The 20,528-nt window shown below is 33.2% G+C and overlaps 1 protein-coding gene across 1 annotated transcript; it reads right to left on the bottom strand.

The window, feature by feature from the left end:
• Window positions 1–834: 834 nt before the first annotated feature.
• Window positions 835–16,567, bottom strand: LOC133195609 (uncharacterized). Its single transcript, XM_061331496.1, has 18 exons — window positions 16,254–16,567; window positions 15,839–15,981; window positions 13,090–13,286; window positions 11,557–11,696; window positions 11,242–11,427; window positions 10,827–11,054; window positions 10,314–10,429; window positions 9,848–9,976; window positions 7,468–7,697; window positions 7,017–7,200; window positions 6,132–6,729; window positions 5,821–5,930; window positions 5,271–5,458; window positions 4,047–4,261; window positions 3,672–3,768; window positions 1,756–1,911; window positions 1,470–1,540; window positions 835–957 (listed from the first exon to the last, which is right to left on the bottom strand). The coding sequence occupies exons 2-18, from the start codon at window positions 15,967–15,969 to the stop codon at window positions 895–897; spliced, it is 3,039 nt and encodes a 1,012-aa protein (XP_061187480.1). The 5' UTR covers window positions 15,970–15,981; window positions 16,254–16,567; the 3' UTR covers window positions 835–894.
• Window positions 16,568–20,528: the final 3,961 nt, after the last annotated feature.

The raw sequence follows: 20,528 nt of genomic DNA, 5'->3' as shown, positions 1-20,528 counted from the left end.
TTTGTTGTTCATTGCTCCCTGGTGTCATTATGACCACACCCATTGGGTATCTGCGCATAACCAACAATATTATATGGGGTAACTACTACTAACTGTGTGTAATAAGTATGAAATAAACACAATAAAACATACCCTTTTCTACATTACGTATTGTATCAGCCCTTGACCAATATTAGCCCTCCAGTCTTCAGCCCTCTGGTTGATACTGGTGTCTCGGCCTGATACAGCATGTGATATGGTAAAGGGTATGCAGTATTCTCCAAAACATAAAGAAGTACTGATATAATAAGGCAAATTTATATATTGGTTGTACATGTACAGTAAAAAAATAACCTCTCCTAATGTGTTCTGAACTTTTTTTTGGCGTTCAGCAATTTATAAAACCTGTGCGGTAGTTCTTGATAAATCTGGAGAAACTACTGAAGTATACAGAGTCTACAGTGAGACTTTCAAAGGGTCAGGAACTATACCAATGCTATGTTTATTTCAAATATTTTTTTTGGTTGCTCAATACTGGTTTTTACCTCTAACCTTTTTAATGGATCAAAAACTATACCAATGCTCTATTTATTATTATTTTTTTTTTTTTTGGTTGCTCAATACTGGTTCTTACCTCTAACCTTTTTAATGGATCAAAATAAACCATTTGTCTTAAATGTAAACCTGTAAGGGTGATGACAGTCTCATAATAAACTGTTGACAGGAATAACCAAAGGAAACCATTACCTTCTTGAATAAATAATGAGGCTAGTGCTTTTGTAAAGATTTTTAATATTTCACATAAAATAAAATTAGAATTTAACAATGAAACAATTTGCAATAGTATTTGTTCAAAATGTGATGTCATTTTCACAATCAATTTTTAACAGTGTAGGCCATTTGAGCTATCTATAATTATCTGTACCACTGATGTAATATATCTTCAACTTTATCTTGATGTGCCCATTCTTGCTGAATCTGAAAATACAATGACAAGGTTGTTTATCATCAATCATGTCAAAAAACATTTAGAATGCAAATATACATGATATTTTTTTTCCTTTATGAAAGTGCAAAATTGAACTCTTTATGGTTTGTGCAATTTAAATTGAAAGGAGATTGATGGTCACATGAGTATCACGTTTCTCAGGCCATGACCAACTCAGTTCTGACAGAACTCGTAACTTAGGACCATGACATTTCATACAAAGATTGATTGAAATTGGATCAGAAAACGTGGAAGTGGGTATGTTCAAAAGTTTAAGAACAACGGAACGCAAGATGACTGTAACTTACAGCTACAGTGTATCTTTAACCAAATTGCTCAGGTAACCCGAAAACAGGACATACAGCTTTATATAACCAAATCAATCATGTGACCCAAAAATAGGAATATTCTATATTGCTGCAAGTTATTTTTTTTAACCCTTTATTCTATATCCAAAACGTTATTTATTTTGAACAAAGATTTCAATTTTGAAGATACTAACCTTGTCCCAGATGTCTAGAGTTTTCCTGCTTTGAGATACTGGTGCTGAGCTAGGTCGAGTCTTCTTAGTTCCTTGAAAGTACATGATAAAATACTCAATTGCATATAACATTAGAATAATTGAATAGGAGATTATTACATTAAAAAGGAGACATAAGAATTGTAAATATTTCTTTGTTGTACTTTTAAGAACATTTGTTACATTACAAACCATAAAATGTTCAAGTATAAAAAAAATAAAATGTATATTAATAGTAATATTAAAAGAGACTCTATTAGTCTATTACCATGTGTTACTGTCTTAAGTGTACTGACGACCTGCTTTTTTAGGTCACCGCTGGTGAATTTAACCATTGCCATCAAAAACCTGGTGCCACCATGATGATTGAACACCTGTTCTATTCTCTTATCACTCTTCACCAACATCTGGACAATGATCAGACCTGTCAGAGAACCAGTTAAATTTCAGACCGGTCACAGCACCAGTAAACAAGAGGCCCATGAGCAACAACACTCACCCAGGTCACTATGGTCCTGCTATTCTTCATCAGTACATACTTTGCTTTATATATTCCTATTTAAAACACTACTTATACCCCTGGGGGTCATGACTTGAACAAAATTGAATCTTCACAACCTGAGAAAGCTTTAAAATAATAAGACTAATTATGGCTTTACTGTTCTTGCAGAGAAGATTTTTTTTAAAAATTCCTACATTGAATATATTTCTATATAAAACTTTTATAAAACTTATATCACATATTGTGACCCCTCAGGGTCATGATTTGACCAAACTTGAATCTACACTATTTTAGGATGCTTCCATATAAATATGTCTGATCATGGCTTTGTGGTTCTTGAGATTTCCCCATGTATTCCTGTTAAGGGGGTGGGTGGGTGGGGGGGGGGGGGGGGTCATGCTTTGAACAAACTTCAATCTACAACAAGTAATGAACAGAAGTTTTTTTAATGAGTTTAAGCTTTTCTTGCCAAGTGGTTTTTGAGAATTTTCAAATGACCCCACCAAAATTTTTACTATTTCTTAAATATCCCCCCTTGGAAGAAGGACTTGCCCCAATCTAATTAAAATTAGATGTTCCGAATCCGCTACCACTTCTCAAACATCTAACAACATCCCATCTAACAACATCCCATCAGGGGTCACATCAGAGCGACCTTTCGATTATGAATAAACATAAAAATTTTGGCAAATCAGATTCTACCTTCTGTATACGATTCTAAAATTAGTTCCACAACTACATCTTTATATTATTGATGCTCAGGAGACTGTCTTACGTTGAATTAAAGTAATTTTGGTATAAATTGAACATATAGTCCGCCAATCTGGCATTCTCACCTGAAAAATGCACAAACTATACGTATACATTCATATATAGCACGGTCTTTACCATGCATATTTTGTTTACTACGAAACCCCTCGGGCATTAAGGTTTGGCAGTAAAAAAAGAAATGCATCCGAACAATAAGCCAAGATTTCAGAGACAGCGATTTCACTGGGTAATCGAAAGGTCGCTCTGACGTGACCCCTAATGGGATGTTGTTAGATGTTTGAGAAGCAGTAGCGGATTCGGAACATCTAATTTTAATTAGATTGGACTTGCCCTTCATTTCAAGAAATGTTTTGGAACTCCTTTCACCCAAGGAATTTATGTGTCCAGTTTGGTTGAAATTGGTCCGGTGGTTCTGGAGGAGAAGAAAATGTGAAAAGCTTACAATGATGAAGATGTCAGACAAGGCACAGATTTTGATGTCTCGGGTGAGCTAAAATTATCAGATCGTGAAACCTGTCACAGAACCACTTAAAAATAATTTGTTTGTTTATTTGCTTCCTAAATAAATTTGTTCGAGAATTTTTCACTCAAGCTGGGTGCCACCAAATACAGGTGGTAAACAGCAAATTTAAACCTGTATTTGGCACTTACATGTATGCCATTGAGCAATGAAGGATCTTTTTCATGCCAGCACCTACTGCAACACAAGACCTCAGTTTATAAATACAGTCTCACCTGAAAGACTGGTTTTCACATTCTGCAGTGGGATTCATATCCCCAGTGTACTAATCTAATCACTGCACCAAATGGGAGATGTTTAAACAATCAAATGTTAAAGAACGGGTCAAATATTTCTTGACAAATATATCCGATTAAGCCATATGTTCTTAAATACATGCAAATCTTCTTACCAATTATTTCCAGTAGTTCATTACTGGTGTTTGTTCTGAGGAAGTCCAGTAACTTCTGCATATATCCCAGCTGTGTCAAGGTCATGTGAACATCAACCTACACACAAAAATATCAAATCTGTGAATACTATATACAACAAAGCCAAAAAAGTTTTGTTAAAAGAGAAATGACTATCTACAATGCCACTTTCTTTAAAATTTCCCAAATAAATGAGATTGTTGATTCAGAACAAGTTTTTCAGAGAGGAAATACCTCAATCCCCTGAAAATTGCAGTCTGTGTGAGCATGAATGATCATTACAATAAGCACACATTTTCTCCCAAAAATCAATGGCATAAACAATAATCATGAAAAAATTTTAAACTTATAATTACATTTCCAAAATGCACTAGATCTCCCAGTAGAAGTGCACAGAGTTTTTTAACCTCTAAAGAAGAGGAAAGCATGGGTGTTAAAATCCGGGATCCACCCTCCTGTAACAGTTGCTCTCTGCACTGAACAGCTACAGGTTTAACTGGGTCAAGGACAGGCTTAGGGACCTCTGGAATTGGGTCAACTTGCCTGGAACTAGGCCTGTTTTCAATCACATCTGCAATAATACAGTAGGAGATTACATGTACATACAATGTAATGTATCATGATGGAATATAATTCAAGTTACTTGGATCTCAAGCCTTTTAACTTCTTTGTGATTTAGACTGACTTAAAATTTGTGTATATCTAAACAGAACAGTCTTCCTGAATCACTCTAATCTACTACCCACATAAACAAAAAAATGAATGAGAAAACTGAGAATAAAAAATGAGTGAATGAAGAGATAATGGTGAGCAAATGCTTAGTGAACCCTCATTAAATAGTTTTAATAACTAGATGTGTCGTAACGCCACGAATGTCCCCGCAGGCAGCAAAAATTTCAAATGCCATTATTAGTTTTAATTTTGTTTTCACAAAAGATTTTTTTTCTAAGTTCAAGAGGATAACTCTGTAAAAAATCCTCAAACCACGACTAAATTCAAACTTGACTTGTATCCTCTGGTAAAATACCTACACATGCAATTCCAACTTTATACATTCATCCCTACAAAAGTAAGAGAGCGGAAACCGAAAATTTCTTATTTTTTCTAAGTTCAAGAGGGATAACTCTGTCAAAAATCATCAGACCCTCACCAAATTCAAATTTGACCTGTATTTTTTTATAAAATACCTGCACATGCAATTTCAACCTTATATATACATCTGTACAAAATTTTAAGAGTGGAAACTGAAAAATTTCTTATTTTTTCCGAGTTCAAAAGGGATAACTCTGTCAAAAATTATTAGACCACGACCAAATTCAAACTTGACCTGCGTATTCCTATGACATAACCATATGTCAAATTTGAGTTGAATGCATGTGTGCAACTGTTGCAGAGATAATGTATGGAAAGTCAATGATGACAGAATGATGGAACAGGGTAACACTATATGCCCCCCACCATTTTATGCCCGGGGAAATATAAATGGATATTAGAACATATCAGAGACTGTAATTTATATTATCATTTAAATTTATTCCTTTAAATTTATTTAATTGTTTTAACATACAGATTATACATACATTGACTGAGTCTAGTTATAGCCTCAGTATCTGGTTCTTCCTCTGCCCTGGGGATAACATGGGGGGTGGAGGGGGCCAATCTTGGCCCCAGGGCATCTTTGATGATGTGAGCCACATGAGGTGACATGGTATGGAGAGCTTGTTTTACACGCAGATCTCTGGTGAGGGCTGCTGCTGCTGACTGAGGGCTACATATAGGTAAAATGAAAGTGCCAAAAGGGAGACAATTTCCATATCTTTTATTTCTTATGAAGATGATTTTTTTTCTTTTTATATCCATTATAAAAATCTTGATCGATGAATGTGTTTATTTTTAAAATATATCAACCTCAAAATTGATGATGTGGACTACTGTCAATCATTGTGATGGAAGAAACCTTTTCTTCTAAACTTAAAGCACATAACTAATATATTCAACTTTTTAAACAAAAATGCTGAACAGCCTTAAAATCCTTCATCCTTCGATTCCTGCTGCTTCTTTTATCAATACATGTACACATATAATGGTAGGATAATTTTTGGTATCATTGAATCAGGTAATAATTCTTACCGTAGTCTGGCATTTGCACTAGCATTGACTGGACCATACATGCTATTCAGAGTTATCTCCCTCTCTTCTATAGACTGTATGTTAGCTCTAAGGATCTCACAGGAGAAAATCTGAAAAATGACTCTGTTAGGTAAGAATTTATTTATATGTAGGATACATATTCAAAGATAAACCATTTGCCTTTTTATCTTTACAAAAACTCTTCAAAAACCACTTGCAATGACTTTCAATGACAGATTTTCTTTGAAATTAAAGGCCACTATTGAGAGTTATCATTTTACCAGTAAACAAATTTGAACATTAATGCATACCTGACATTGCAGATGTGAACACTGAATGAAAGGCACTACAACTCCAAATACACCTTGTTCAAACAAGCACTTCCTTAGCAACCGTCGCTCGGCACTTATCTCCTTGTCTTTGAGTCCTTGACAACGCTCTTCTTCTGACAAAGAGGACAAACCTACTGCACTGGTCGGTCTGCTTTTCAGAGGTGAACCTGGACGACTATTATAATATCCACCTTGTGTGGAAGAGACTGATTTTGAGCTTACAGGTGAAGACTTTTTCTTTGACTTGGAAGACGTTGGGAACAGATCAGAGAAACCTTTACATGAACACAGAGACATGACCAGCACCAGTTCTAGAAGAATCACAACAAGGTCTACTTCTTTTTCTTCAAACACGGCATACAGATCAGCAAAACCTAGGCGATCTAACACTTTCAATCCACTAGCAGACTTTGCTTCATGCTCGGAACAGAGATTTTTTCCTCCCCTGGCCTGCAGGGCTAAATCTAGTATGTTTCTGAGTTTCCTTGAGAAGAAAGTTAGCAATTCAAACATACACTCTCCAAAAGAATCCCACACCATCTGTACCAGGGCCCTGTTGATTTTACCATACTTCTTCCTATCCAGATTAAAGAAATAGATCCATTAATGTAATTAGGCATAGACTATCAAATTCCATGTTTATGCCAAACTAACATCTCCTACTGATTTTGTCCTTCTAAACTCTAAGAATCTTTCAATATTTGAAGCCATGGGAAATTTACAGTTCAAAATTTCTTAACAGAATACAAGTTAGAAAACCATGTCAAATATTAAATGGGAGTGAATGAGAACTCATCCAGTCATTGAGTTCCTAGTGCTTTTGAATGCCATTTTAATGATAAGTAAAATATTCTTAACATTAACCTTTGGTCCTCACAGTCTGTGAAGCTGGTCAAGTCCAGTGAATTCAGATCCTGCTTGTTTCTGTGAGCTGGCCACAGACAGACATTTAAAATGGCTGAGGAACAGTTGACCAATAGCTGGACATCACATCCTGCCCAGTATCCACATTTCACAACCTTCTGTAAATTGTTCTTCTCTATCTTAGCTGTAACAAATGTTAATGATGTAATCAATTTGAAATCCAGACTAAGAATACTAGCCTTTATATAAAAATCTAATTTTACTGTCACAATTATTTCACAATGATTTTCTGTGTATTATGTGTATCTTTTCAATTAAATCTGTATCTTATAAACTCACTATAATGTATTTTCATTAAAATCTTTATAAGGCTTCTCTGTCTTTTAGACCTCTTGGTCAACATAAATTACCCTCTATACAGAAAATCTTTATTTGTCAACATAAACTATACCTTCTTTGCAGAAGATCTTTGTCAACATCTCAACATAACCCTCCATCCCCCTCCATAACCTCCCCTCCCTCTCCTGTCTCCCCCTGATTGGTGGTTTGTCTGTGTGTCTGTCAGTATGTTGGGAGGGGAGAAGACTGTAAGATATGTGGCTCATTACTTCCTTACACAGTCCCAGTCTCCTGGTGCTGGTCACATGATTCATCAACACTAACGCCCTCTGTCTTACTATTCTGTTTTGAGGGGAAGTAACTCAAACAAGTCAAAAATATGACCAAAAAATGAATTCTTAATTATGTGCTTTTTTTATTGAGTGCAATTTGAAGGTGTGAGACAAACTATACATATGATACATGTACATGTTAGTGAAAAGGACTGTAAGATTTTTAAATAATATATCACAAAACAATTAGTATTTAATACAATGGAAATGCTAAGAATTATATATATTTAACTTGCCATGTGCAAATGCTTAACAATGTGAATGTGCATGTTGAAAAATTAATGTTGAATGAATTTGAACTATAGATTCTACAAATTACTATTTTCAATGGCAAAAATTACACAAAACTTTGTTAATAAGTATTAAGTACATGCAGGCAATTGATTTTAAAGAGTAAAAAACTATATTTAATTAGTTTAAGGAGGTTGGATCCTGCCATCAAAAGTAATGAGAATTTTTTATCAAGTATATTTTTAGAATTTATACACATAGCTTTATTAAAAATCAAAACAAAAGATGGGGGTCAATGCGCTTCTTTTGGCGCTACAGAGCATTTAGTTTGACCTTTTTGCACTGTAAATACGTCTTACACATAAAACAACTTTTAAAGTTTTTCCTTCAATATTTTTTGTTCAAATAAATTATGGTGAACAAGCACTGTCTTATTTCATCTTAAACAGACACATTAAAATTTGTAACAACGAAGAAATTTTCAAATTACTCCGCATGTTCAATTATTTGACCTTTTTGCGCTCAAACATTTTCATTTTTCTGACATTAAGATTTTACAAGCAAAAAAAATCATTTGAAAGTAATGACATCTTACTGAATTTAAGAAGAATGGTTAAAAGTATCGTATATATTCAGAAAAGAAAATTAAAAGTGGGGGTCTGTGATGTTAATTTTTAGATATTACTAAAATAGTGCTAATTTTATGCTTAAAGTAGGGCTATTTTTTTCTTCATTTCCATAATATATTTGCTATATTTATCAAATATGATGATAGAACTCATGACAGTTTATTTAATAAATAATTTAGGACCAGTATAAAACAGTCCACTGCACAAAATAACTATGTGTGCAGACTGCATGTAAAAATAGGAATCCAAACTTAACATACTTTAAATACTTCGAAATAGAAAAATTGATCATTTTCTTCTAAAAAACCTTCCGCCACAAAATATAGTTCCTAACTTAATGCTTTTGGTATGGAATTTATTCATGGAGTTTTAACTGAATATAGTTAAATTGGTATTGTAGAATCCAAATTTATTGTAAGAATTAAAACATTATGCAGAATTTTTGAAATATAGGTTAAGAAAAGAATCTGCTCAAAAGCTCAGGAGCGAACCTCGTTAAATTAGAGCATGCATTGTTTATTCAGAAGTCTGAATATAGTTATATTTAATAGGGAAAAGGGTCTGCATATCTGGATGGACATATAAAAATATAGCGGTTCTGGAGGGAAAGGGTTGGGGATATATATATCTAGTGTATAACTTTTTTTTTTAATTTGAATGAAATATTCATGCATTGTTTACATGCAGGGACAGAAATATAAAACACTGTATTGTTTTTGCATTTAACATCAAGCTGTGAAAATTCTAAATTGGTTATCTAATACAGTGATTACTTTGTTATTCAAAATTGAAACATTTTATGTTTTAATGTAAATTGAAATTACAGGTATATCATAAGATACTTTTTTGATATGTATGTGAACTTCTATGCCTTGTGTAATTATACATTATGCCAAGTTCAAGAAAAAATAAATAAATTGTGCAATAAATAGCAAAAACATTTTTTGCTATTCTTATATTATTTAAGCATTTTATTTCAAATGTGTTGTCAAATCTGAAAGCTTTATTGGTAATATTTCTGCATACCCAGATTGATTCAGTTCTGTAAGATATAATACAATAAGCCTGGTTACAAGACAAAATATCCTTATTAGTTAATTACAGTATTAATTTGTGCTAGGAAAACACATTCATGCAGAGAGACATTTGCAGTGTATTGAATTATTCCTCCTGAAAAAAACACACTTTATCTTTAACATTTATATCCTGCTAATTTCAAAATAAAATTTAATAATTTCGGGGAATCATAATAGTATTATTGTTTTCTATATTGGTCAGTGTCCATTATGGGGTGTTTTACCTGCATTTGGACTGCTGGACACAGGTGAGGGTGGTGGGGAGGATATCCTCGTCATTAATCACAGTGGCCCTCCCCCTTTCTGTCTCAGACAGAATACAGAGTAAAGACAGGGCCTCAATCTGCTGGTCACTGTGGGAGAGAATCCTTCAGTGGAACTCATTCAAAACCAGTATAAATAATACTAGAATAATACTAGAAAGATCTAAAGATTTAATGAATTTTTCTGTAGTCAATTTCAACATTCTTCAAGTAAACATGTATAGTGTATGAGCATACTATCTTATTCAATGATTTGCATATACATGTATATTAATACACAACTTTTTTAAAAATCTAAATTCAATTCTTCAATTTTTCTTTTTAAATGGCTCTTTCATTTATTTATACTGATATGCCAGTCAAATAAAATATAAGTGGTTACAGGTAAGAAAAGTAGAGAATTGCTAGAGGTCTTGTTATAAAGTACCATGGTCCCTCTTTGAGCATGCTGACCGCTACACCGGTCACTCCCTGGTCTACACTGCTGGACATCCCAGAGTCCTCATTCTTCACAACCTCTCCAAGAATTTTGGTGTAAATCTCCTGTCACAAGAATAAATTAACTCACAGTGTAAAATATATGCACCAGGTATCAAAATGACACTTATTATACATTAAATGTTTAAACAATATACTGCATAATTTTAATTCACCTGTATATCTAATGAGGTAGGACTTTAAATCAAACAAAAGAATCTTACTTTGAATACTATGAATTTTATTTTAATTTATTTTGATTAATCATATATATTAGTATATTTCACTCTGCTTCTTGTCTGCTAATTCAAGTACATATAATGTACATGGTGATATATTATTTAAACAAAATACACATAGAAGCTTTTCTATTAATTTGCTAATCTATGATTACACTAATCTTTTAATGAGGAAGATGGCACTAAATTTTGAGTGAGATAATTTATGCACACATTTACAGTACCTTTAACTTAGCACTGGAATTTCTCAGTCCAGATATGATTGGTAGAACTCTGTTTTCGATGATGCCTAGGAAATCCTGGTCCTTCCCAAGACAGTGAAAGAAACAGCCAATCCTATACTTGTGGTCCAGGGTGACATCCTCCATAGACAGGGCGGTCAGAAGGAGGGGCACAATGTCACTCAGGACCCACTCATACCAGTCCTCCCTAAGGCTCTCATGACTAACCACCTGCAGTTACATGTATGGGAGGATCTTTTCAGTTATTTAAAATTGACCTGATTTCCTCATCAAATTAGCTTCTCTTTGAAGTAGTTGAAAGTATTTCACTTGAACTTTCAAGACTACAGCAAAGAATTTCAGGTAGGACAACAATGAATAATAAAATTAATCATAAATTTATTACAATCAGACTTACACTAATGATTGTGTCTACACATGGTCCCAGACTCTCACTGGAGGAACTGACAGCCTGGATAATATTTTTTAGAAAATTCCTCTTCAGTAGAAATGTCACATTGGAAAGGTTCCCACACAGCTTACTGATCAGAGACCAAGTCATCTGTTTTATTCTTAGGTTGCCAGATTCTAAATACTCACAAACCTATAACACGATTGGATAAAAAAACCTGTTATAAAACTTCATTATCATCCCTATCTTAATCAGCTCTGCTAGTTGTGTGTTTTTTATCAAGCCACTTAGAAAATAAAAGATGAAAGTGTGTAAAGGTACCTTCTCGAGCTTGTCATGTGAGACAGATTCCTCGCAGGAAAACCCCTCTAGAACCCCGTTGAAAGCCTGACTTGAAATCCTACCATCTGGCCTTTTGCTTAATCCATCAAGCAATTTCAAGAGCACTCCCAAGTCCACATCTGTACAGCATTCAGCCAAGTTAAAAAGTGCATTTGTTATTCAATATGTGAAGTTATTTTCCTTATACCAACTCTCTTAATATACATTAAATTATGAGTAGGACTGAAACATTATTCTTTATCTAAAATTGCTTATACATGTACATGTATTACTGTGGAATCATCATATTTCATAGGGGTTCAGTATTAGTGGATTTCTCCACAAATTTCAAACCTTGAAAATTCATACAGGAATTATATTTCATAAAGAGACATTAACTCAAGAAATTATGTCATCATAAACATGCATGTCTTTTATTAAACCAGACCAAATCCCCCCTCCCCCATTTTTTTTTCAGTATGTAAATGTTATATGATAGAAAACATTCCTCCATCATTATAATACACATTATCTACAAATTGTACACAAAATCACACCCTCCTCATTAATGTTCACATTTTCTACATGTAACCCTCCATATCAAATTCTTCACCCGGCCTCCTCATTAATTTACACATATTTTTACCCTCTTCATCCATGTTTCACAAAGCCTTCACCATCCTCATCAATGCATACAAATTCTCACTCTCCTCATTAATGTAAAAAAATTACAAATGTATCGGTCTCCTACAAATTCTTCACCATCCTAATAAAATTATAAAATGTACACTAATTCTAACCCTCCTCACCCAAGTACAAAAATTCTTACCCTCCTCATCAATGTACACAAAATCTCACCCTTCTAATTAATGTACTCACAAATCCTCATCGTCTTCATCAATTTACACAAATTCTCACCGTCTTCATCAATGTACACAAATTCTCACCCTCCTCACACACAAATTCTCACTTTCTTCGAATTCATCAATGCACACATACATTCTCACCTTCCTCATCAATGTACACACAAATTTTCACCCTCCTTATCAATGTTCACAAATTCTCAGCCTCCTCATCAATGCACACAAATTCTCAGTCTCCTCATCAATGTACACAAATTCTCACCCTCCTCATCAATGTACACAAATTCTCACCCTCCTCATCAATGTTCACAAATTCTCAGCCTCCTCATCAATGTACACAAATTCTCACCCTCCTCATCAATGTACACAAATTCTCACCCTCCTCATCAATGTACACAAATTCTCAGCCTCCTCATCAATGTTCACAAATTCTCAGCCTCCTCATCAATGTACACAAATTCTCACCCTCATCAATGTACACACAAATTCTCACCTTCTTCATCAATGTACACATAAATTCTCATCCTCCCCATCAATGTACACATAAATTCTCACACTCTTCATCAATGTACACACAAATTCTCACCCTCCTCATTAATCTACATATATTCTCACATAAATTCTCACCCTCTTCATCAATGTACACACAAATTCTCATATAAATTCTCACCCTCCTCTTCTTCATCTGTATCCTCTTCAGAGCTGCCCTGGTCCTTTTTCTGATGTTGTTTACCTGAACCAGATGTCTGACCTACTTTGTGACACTCGCATGTGATATGGACCACCCTCTGACGTCTGGGAGAAGGGGAGGGGGATTTACTGGGAAGTCTGGAGTAGATGCTGTTTATTGGATCATAATCAGGATCCCTGTAATTAAATAAAAAGGAATTATATTTTTACAACTGCACAGTGCACATGTGCTATATGCACATGTATAAAGAAACATTTATTTGTAAAAAAAAAAAAAATGTTGGGGGATTCTGCAACCTTCTTTTACTTGTGAATATTTCTTTCAGAGAACCATTACTTACTTTGTATTTAAGAAAAATCCTTCCTCACACATTGAAGAAAAATGTTGCCAATGGATTTCAAACTGACAATTTGTGAATAAAAGTTGTATAAAATCCTTATTTTAAGGATATTTGTGTTTGAATCAGAATGAGGCAAGTAATTAATTTTACAGTTTAAAAACATAATCATAGTGGAAATTTGTTTGTATGAGACAAGTACTTTTTCATACATGTATATTTATTATTTGATATTCAAATTTCAAATTGTTTTCTACACAATTACAATTGAGTGTAAATTTCACCAAGTGAAAGGTCAAGTGCCTAATATGCATGTCAATCTCTCGTGGCTGTCTTTGTGTCTGACGTCAGTGGGCGGGGACTATGGAAATTAAAATGGAATGCCTTGTGTACTTTAACTCTTACACAGCATTTTTTTTATCTATATTTACACTTTTATTTCACATATAAATGTAAATATAAGGAATCACTGTCTTGTTTGTTGGGACATGAATGACTGCTGGAAACGTGGAATAATTTATGCATAACGTGCTTTGCCTGTTATGCAAATTATCTCAAGTTTCCAACTATAGTTCATGCCCTGGCATACCCAACAAACTTGACAGTGATTGATAAAATATATCTGAGGCCAATTTTCAAAAGGACTTTTGCCAACAAATACTTGTCTAATTTAATTTTTTCTTTTTTTTTTTTAATTCACGTTAAAATTACATTTAGATTCATATATGGTTTTTTGTTACTTTTTCACATTGATAAGTTTTTGTTAAATGGGTCAGTGGTTCTCAGATACATGACAATAAGTCACATTCTACCACAGTTATTGCCGAGATCAAAGAAATGCAGCGGACATTATTCTCCAATATATTAATCAAGAACGTCATCAAAAAATTATCAGATCAGAAACACATATCAAACCTGTAGAGTTGAAATGAATATTTCACTAAAGAATCTAATACTTATTTAGACCATAATCAATGTGTTGTCTTCCGCAGTCTAAAAAGTGTATACATTTTCATGTGTACATTCCGTGATTTTACTGATCTAGCAATGAAATAGACAACTAGTTTTGTTTTTTTACATTGATCAGAAAATAATCAATTTATGTTACAAACAATTCATAAATAATTAAATGATATTTTTAACCCAACAAAAGCTCAAATCCTCTGCATTCTATGCAACTGATCAGCGTTTTTTTTTCTTTATATAACTGGTACCAATAAATGGTACCATTCTCAATGCCCAAAAACGTCAATTTTTCTCAATTTTGAGACTAAAAATTCCCAAATCAACTGCCAAGCAACAAACTACAATGACATCCTATTTCTTTTTATATGAAACATTGTACAAGTTGACTAATTGTTTCACTTCCACTCAAATAGAAAGTAGAGATTAGTCTTAATATGGCGGGACCTGTGGTGTAGACAGCATAGTGTCGAACATTTTGACAAATTGAAAGCATGAAAATGCAAAAACAAGGGTCATTGATATGAAAAACAATAAATACTTGTTGTTTATTCTTTAGAACATGGAGTAATAGGTAATGAGGTTGGAATAAATGCAAAATACGTTTCATTTGTTTAAATGACAGAAATTCTCCGTTGCCCTACTTCATTTTCCCAATTGAACCGATACCGGATCGATTCCCAATGGGTAGAAAAAAACTGCTGTTGATACACAAGTAAACAAACAAATTGACCCTCTGGTGTTAAATGGAACAGCATAATTGCGACATGGTGACCTAATTTGTTTCTCTATACAGGAAACGATCAGTTGTATTTTTGAGCTGTTAGTAGAATAGAAATAAAGACCTTGTTGTCATGAAATATAAAAGCCTCAGCTAACGCCTTGGCCTTTATATCTCAAACAACATTTCTCGACCTTGGAGGTTATCCTGAAACATTCACCAAAATGCAGACTTTTTTTCTTAATTTCAAAATATTGAAAGAAGAATTTTAATTTTTGATTAAATTTTAAAAAGAATATAATATTATATACAGTGTACTAGCACTCAGCTCTAATCAGGAAATCATAAATAAGATGAAATTTAAATAAATAAGGCCAAAGGTTGGTTTGCCTCTAAAATAAGTACTAAATGGGATTTAAAAACAAAATTTCTGATGCAATTTGAGTGTTTTTCAACATTTAAGTAAATTAAATTCTGAAAAATACTAGTTTAGTTACATTTTACTAGTTTACATGTAGTTACAATTTACTTTGAGCAGTCTGGCCTGTTCATACTCTTCAACAAAATGACAAGTCTAACATGGTATAACATAACTTAAGTTCAACTAAAGATCATGATCACAGGAATTTACAAAGAAAAGAATTATTTAAATATTACAGGTATCATACATATGCATGTAGATACATAGTTTTGTGCCAGATTGATACCTTTCAAGTCGCTGGTGTTTGATCAGGTGAGGAGGGGTTTCCAGATATTCCCCAACAATTGCTAAATGTTTACGATCCACCTCAGAAATGACAGAATCTGTGGGATGCCAGGACTGATGAGGATTGGTCATTGTTGTTGATTCCTACAACAGTTACAGTGCATGTAACAGCTGAATCACACTCAGTGACTACTGCATTTTGTAAAAATTGTATTAATTTAGCACTGAACATTTTTTGGCATATCTGGCACTTTAATGAGTCTGATGAAATTTTTTTTCTGTTCAGAAATTAAAAGAGAAATCAATAATTCAATGAGAAATAATAACATCGTTATTTTGACTTAATAAAACAAGAGCAATGAACAACTATCAAATTTGATGTTAATTCCAAATTAATAAAATTTAATACGACTTACTTTCAAATATTTTTTCAGTGCTTGATTTTTTTGCAATCCTGCATTCTTGTGTTGTCCAGGAGCTGTATTTCAAATCAATCATTAGGCGCATTATACAAATGTACATAAGGAATAAAAACCAGGAGCCACTGCTACCATTTGTCTAGTGTGCAAACATAAGAAAATACCCCTTGTTGACTCAATAAATCGACAGTTCAGACAGGAACGTGACACATTGTTAAACTTTTCTATTACCACATATTGATTCTTTGTCCGATAAGTCAAAGATTTATTTGACTTTAAACACGCCACTTTAAAAAATTGTTTACCTTGGATTTCGACAATACTGTAATTAAATATTATGTATGACGATCCCGATGGGATTAGAGAGTGGTTTTTTTTTTTAACTTTATCAATTTTTCAATTCTTTATTCCCTCAAAACCAGATCACTGGTACAAGAGGTATATATATACATATATACAAACAAAAATTACAGTCAAGGGTCAAAAAATAGACAAGTATATAAAGAAAAAAAGAAATGAATGAAGTAAACATATAATCAGTTATATATATGGAGGATTCAGGATTAAGGACAGACAGTTTTGAAAATTTTCTTAATATATTTTGACAATGATTTTTGTGTATATATATATATATATATATATATATATATATATATATATATATATATATATATATATATATATATATATATATATATATATATATATATATATATATATATATATATATATATATGATTTTCTAATCCAAATAGAATCATTCAGTTAAAGGGGGTTGAGATTTCATTACGAAATATCTATAACTCGCAGAATTTGAAGGATATTTACAATTAAACAGTAATAAAGATTGCATACTCGAGGCGTTCAAGATTTAAAGTCCCTAAACCAAAAAGTATCGTTCTGCCGCCTACCTTCAAGTCATTTTTCAAAAGTTATCATATTTGAAAGATTTTTCATATTTATGTAGATATTTATGTAAATTTTCATAAAACAAAACTTCTTTGGTAAAAAAAAAAAAGAGAGGGAGAGATAACTCTATAATTTTGGTAAAACTTGTGTTTTTCACTATAGAAATCAACGGAAAACGGAAATTATTTTTAACCCCCCCCCCCCCCCCGAGAAACAAAAATAAATCTTTTTACAGGTATGGGGTATTATAAATTGTTATTTCACAAATTCACACCCAAACTTTTGTTATTTCACGGGGGGAGGGAGGGGGCAGACGAAAAAAAAGAAGCAAAAGTGGTAATTTTTTTAAATTACCAATTTCAAATGCGATCATTACAAATACGGTTATGTACTTTATCAATCATATATAAGTTAAACATACGAAAGATTTAAGGACCATTTATTATCTATTTTCATGAGTATTTGAAAATCTGGTGATGTTAAAATGCCTGATTTCAATGGATAAATTTATCTACCCCCCCCCCCTTATGAAATAACTTGTAAATAAGAGCAGTCAACCTTTTGACACAGTTTTTTGAAATTATTAATCAGTTACTAATGAACTCGTCTTTGCATTCAAATAAGTTAAAATGGCCAAATTGCCATTAATATTGAATTAAATGGGTTTAAAATGTAGGCGGGAATCGAGAGCTAGCGTTCGTAGTTCTTTTTTTTTGGGGGGGGGGGGGGGGGGGGCAATATCTACCCTTTAGCAACGGTTTCGAAAGTGGGGGGGGGGGGGGCTGTGACAAGCCAAAAAATATAGTAATTTACTGTCCAAATCTGTAATTTGCCAGTGCTTGACCTTACAACATCAAAAAGTGGGGGGGGGGGGGGGATCTTAAGGAAAATTTACAATAGTAAAATACTACACATGTATTCAGAAAAAAAGGGGGGGCTGATTATTTTTAAGAATTCTCTTCTTGAATGCTACGTGTAAGGCTTAGAAGAGTCCAATATTTGTAAAGAATTAAAGCATGTGTACTGATCAGTCTAATAATCTGACTCTTATGTGGTCAAATATCTTACCATATATCGGGAGTGTAAACCGATATGGATGACAAAAAAAAGATAAATCATAACAAGATGTGTTTGTGAAACACTGATGCCCCCGTATGGCAGCTTATGGCGAAGGTCAAAGTTTCTCAAATGCAAGTCAAACTCCAAGGTCAAGAGATCAAAAATGTTGTTACCCAAAGAAAGGACTTGCGTCAACGTCTATACCTGGTAAATCACCAAGCATTCAAAAGTTATGGTCAAGGTTAATGTTTTCTGAATGTGGCTCAAACTCCAAGGTCAAGGTCAAAGGGTCAAAATTAATGGTTAGTAGACCTTGTCATAAGGAATACACATGCAAAATATAAAAGCCCTAGCACCAAATGTTCAAAAGATATTGGTAAGTAAAAGTTTTTCAAATGTAGGTCAAACTTCAAGGTCAAAAGGTCAAAATTGTTTGTAAAGGAAAAGGAGGTTTTGTTACAAGGAATATACCTGTGAAATTTGAAATCCCTAGTGCTAACTGTTTAAAAATTATGACCAAGGTTAAAGTTTTTCAAAAGTGGGTCAAACTCTAAGGTCGGGGTCAAAAATATTTAAACCCATGGAAAGGTCTTGTCACGATGATTACATATGTGAAATATGAAAGCCCTAGGTTAGGGCCCCTAGCACGAATTGTTCAAAAGATATGGTCAAGACTAAAGTTTTTGAAAAGTGGGTCAAACTCCAAGGTCAAGATCAAAATAGTTGATACCCAAGGGAAGGTCTTGTCACAAGGAATACACTTATAAAATATGAAATCCCTCTTATTAAATATTCAAAAGTTATGGCCAAGGATAAGGTTTTCAAAAGTAGTCAAACTTTAAGGTCAAGGTCAAAGGGTCAAAATAGTTGGTACCCAAGGGAAGGTCTTGTCACATGGAATACACGTGTAATATAAAGCACTAGCTCCAACCATTCAAAGTTTATTGCCAAGGTTAGAGTTCTAGGATTGTATGTATAAATACTAGTATTCTCAAGTCCTTAAGCATATACATGTACTTACGTATTTCCCTGCTAAGCAGATTGACGTTTTACTTAGCATATTGCTTAGCATGTTGAATAAAACTTCTCGACTCTTACAATGTAAGTATATGCTCATTATATGCTTAAAGTTGAGATATTGCAATAAAGATAAAATTAAATATGAAAATAAAATTGAAACATAAATAATTAAATCATAATCTGCACATTTCTACTTTATCCAGATGGTTTTCATATACTAGTTATTTACATGAAAGGTAAACCATTTGGTAGGGATGCGCGATTTTATCGGTATACCCGTATATCGCAATTTTTCATTGCGTGATACGTATCGTGATACGGAGACTAAAATACCGGTATTTGGTACATAACTATAAATTCAGGAACTTATTAATTTATTTGTTCAAACTATTGAATGACAATTACAGGAAGTGTAAAAAATGTTGAAAACAGTTAAACAACGGCATCAAAACATGCTTTATATTAAATAAATGAAAATTTATAAAGTAAAGTTATGTTTTCATAGCAAATTTTTAAGAAGTATTATGGAAATTCATTTGAAATTGTAGTAAAAGTTATGTGTACAAATATCACGATTTATCGTGATATTTTTTGGGGAAAATCGTGATATATCACGATACGAAAGTTTTTTCCGATACCCATCCCTACTATTTGGACTATATTATAAATGTCAAGAGATTGATTGGTTGTATATTGTTTACGTCCCGTTCGAGAATATTTCACTCATATAGAGACGTCACCATATACCGGTGCAATGTCAAGAGAATATTTCATAAAGTTTGTTATTTTTGATCCAGTCCTTTTCGAAATCAAAGGCCTGAAGGGTCTGAGAGTCGACTCGCTCGAGTAAATTGAGCTTTTTCATACAACTGGACACCATACCTTATATTCAGTTTATATTGCATCAAAAGAGATTGAATATCAGGTTTCCATGTTCGGTTAAAAATTGAGGGCTTCAATGCAAGCTCACATGAGTTTTTTTTTTAAATTTATTTAAATTCTGGGTTGGTAAATACACAAATAAGATAACATAAAGTGACAAAAGATTAAACATTTTGAAAAGGGATCCGAATACATCTGCTTAAAGTTGAAAGGGTCTCAATTTACCCCACACCCCCAAAAGTAAATAAAGGTTAAGGGTTTATCTCCCACCTTTTGATTCAACTGAATTCTTAAAAAGATCATGATCACTTTAGTATTTTTTAATTATAATTATAATCAATCTGATTAGATCCCAGTGTTCCATTAAGAAACAAAATTCTACAATAAAGTGAAAGGGGGGGG

This window comes from Saccostrea echinata, unplaced genomic scaffold, assembly GCF_033153115.1.
Source record: "Saccostrea echinata isolate AGI-Se365-2 ecotype Australia unplaced genomic scaffold, CSIRO_AGI_Sech_v1 ptg000029l, whole genome shotgun sequence".
Lineage (NCBI taxonomy): Eukaryota > Metazoa > Mollusca > Bivalvia > Ostreida > Ostreidae > Saccostrea > Saccostrea echinata.
This window is presented reverse-complemented; position numbering and strand designations above follow the sequence as displayed.

Excerpts from the sequence above, each read along its gene's own strand:
- LOC133195609 (XM_061331496.1), bottom strand. The coding sequence starts at position 15,969 with ATGACCAATCCTCATCAGTCCTGGCATCCCACAGATTCTGTCATTTCT. Across the intron at positions 4,262-5,270 it reads TATAACTAGACTCAGTCAAT|ATGTGATTGAAAACAGGCCT; the intron begins GTATGTATAATC and ends GTATTATTGCAG. Across the intron at positions 3,769-4,046 it reads ATCTAGTGCATTTTGGAAAT|GTTGATGTTCACATGACCTT; the intron begins GTAATTATAAGT and ends TTTTGTGTGTAG.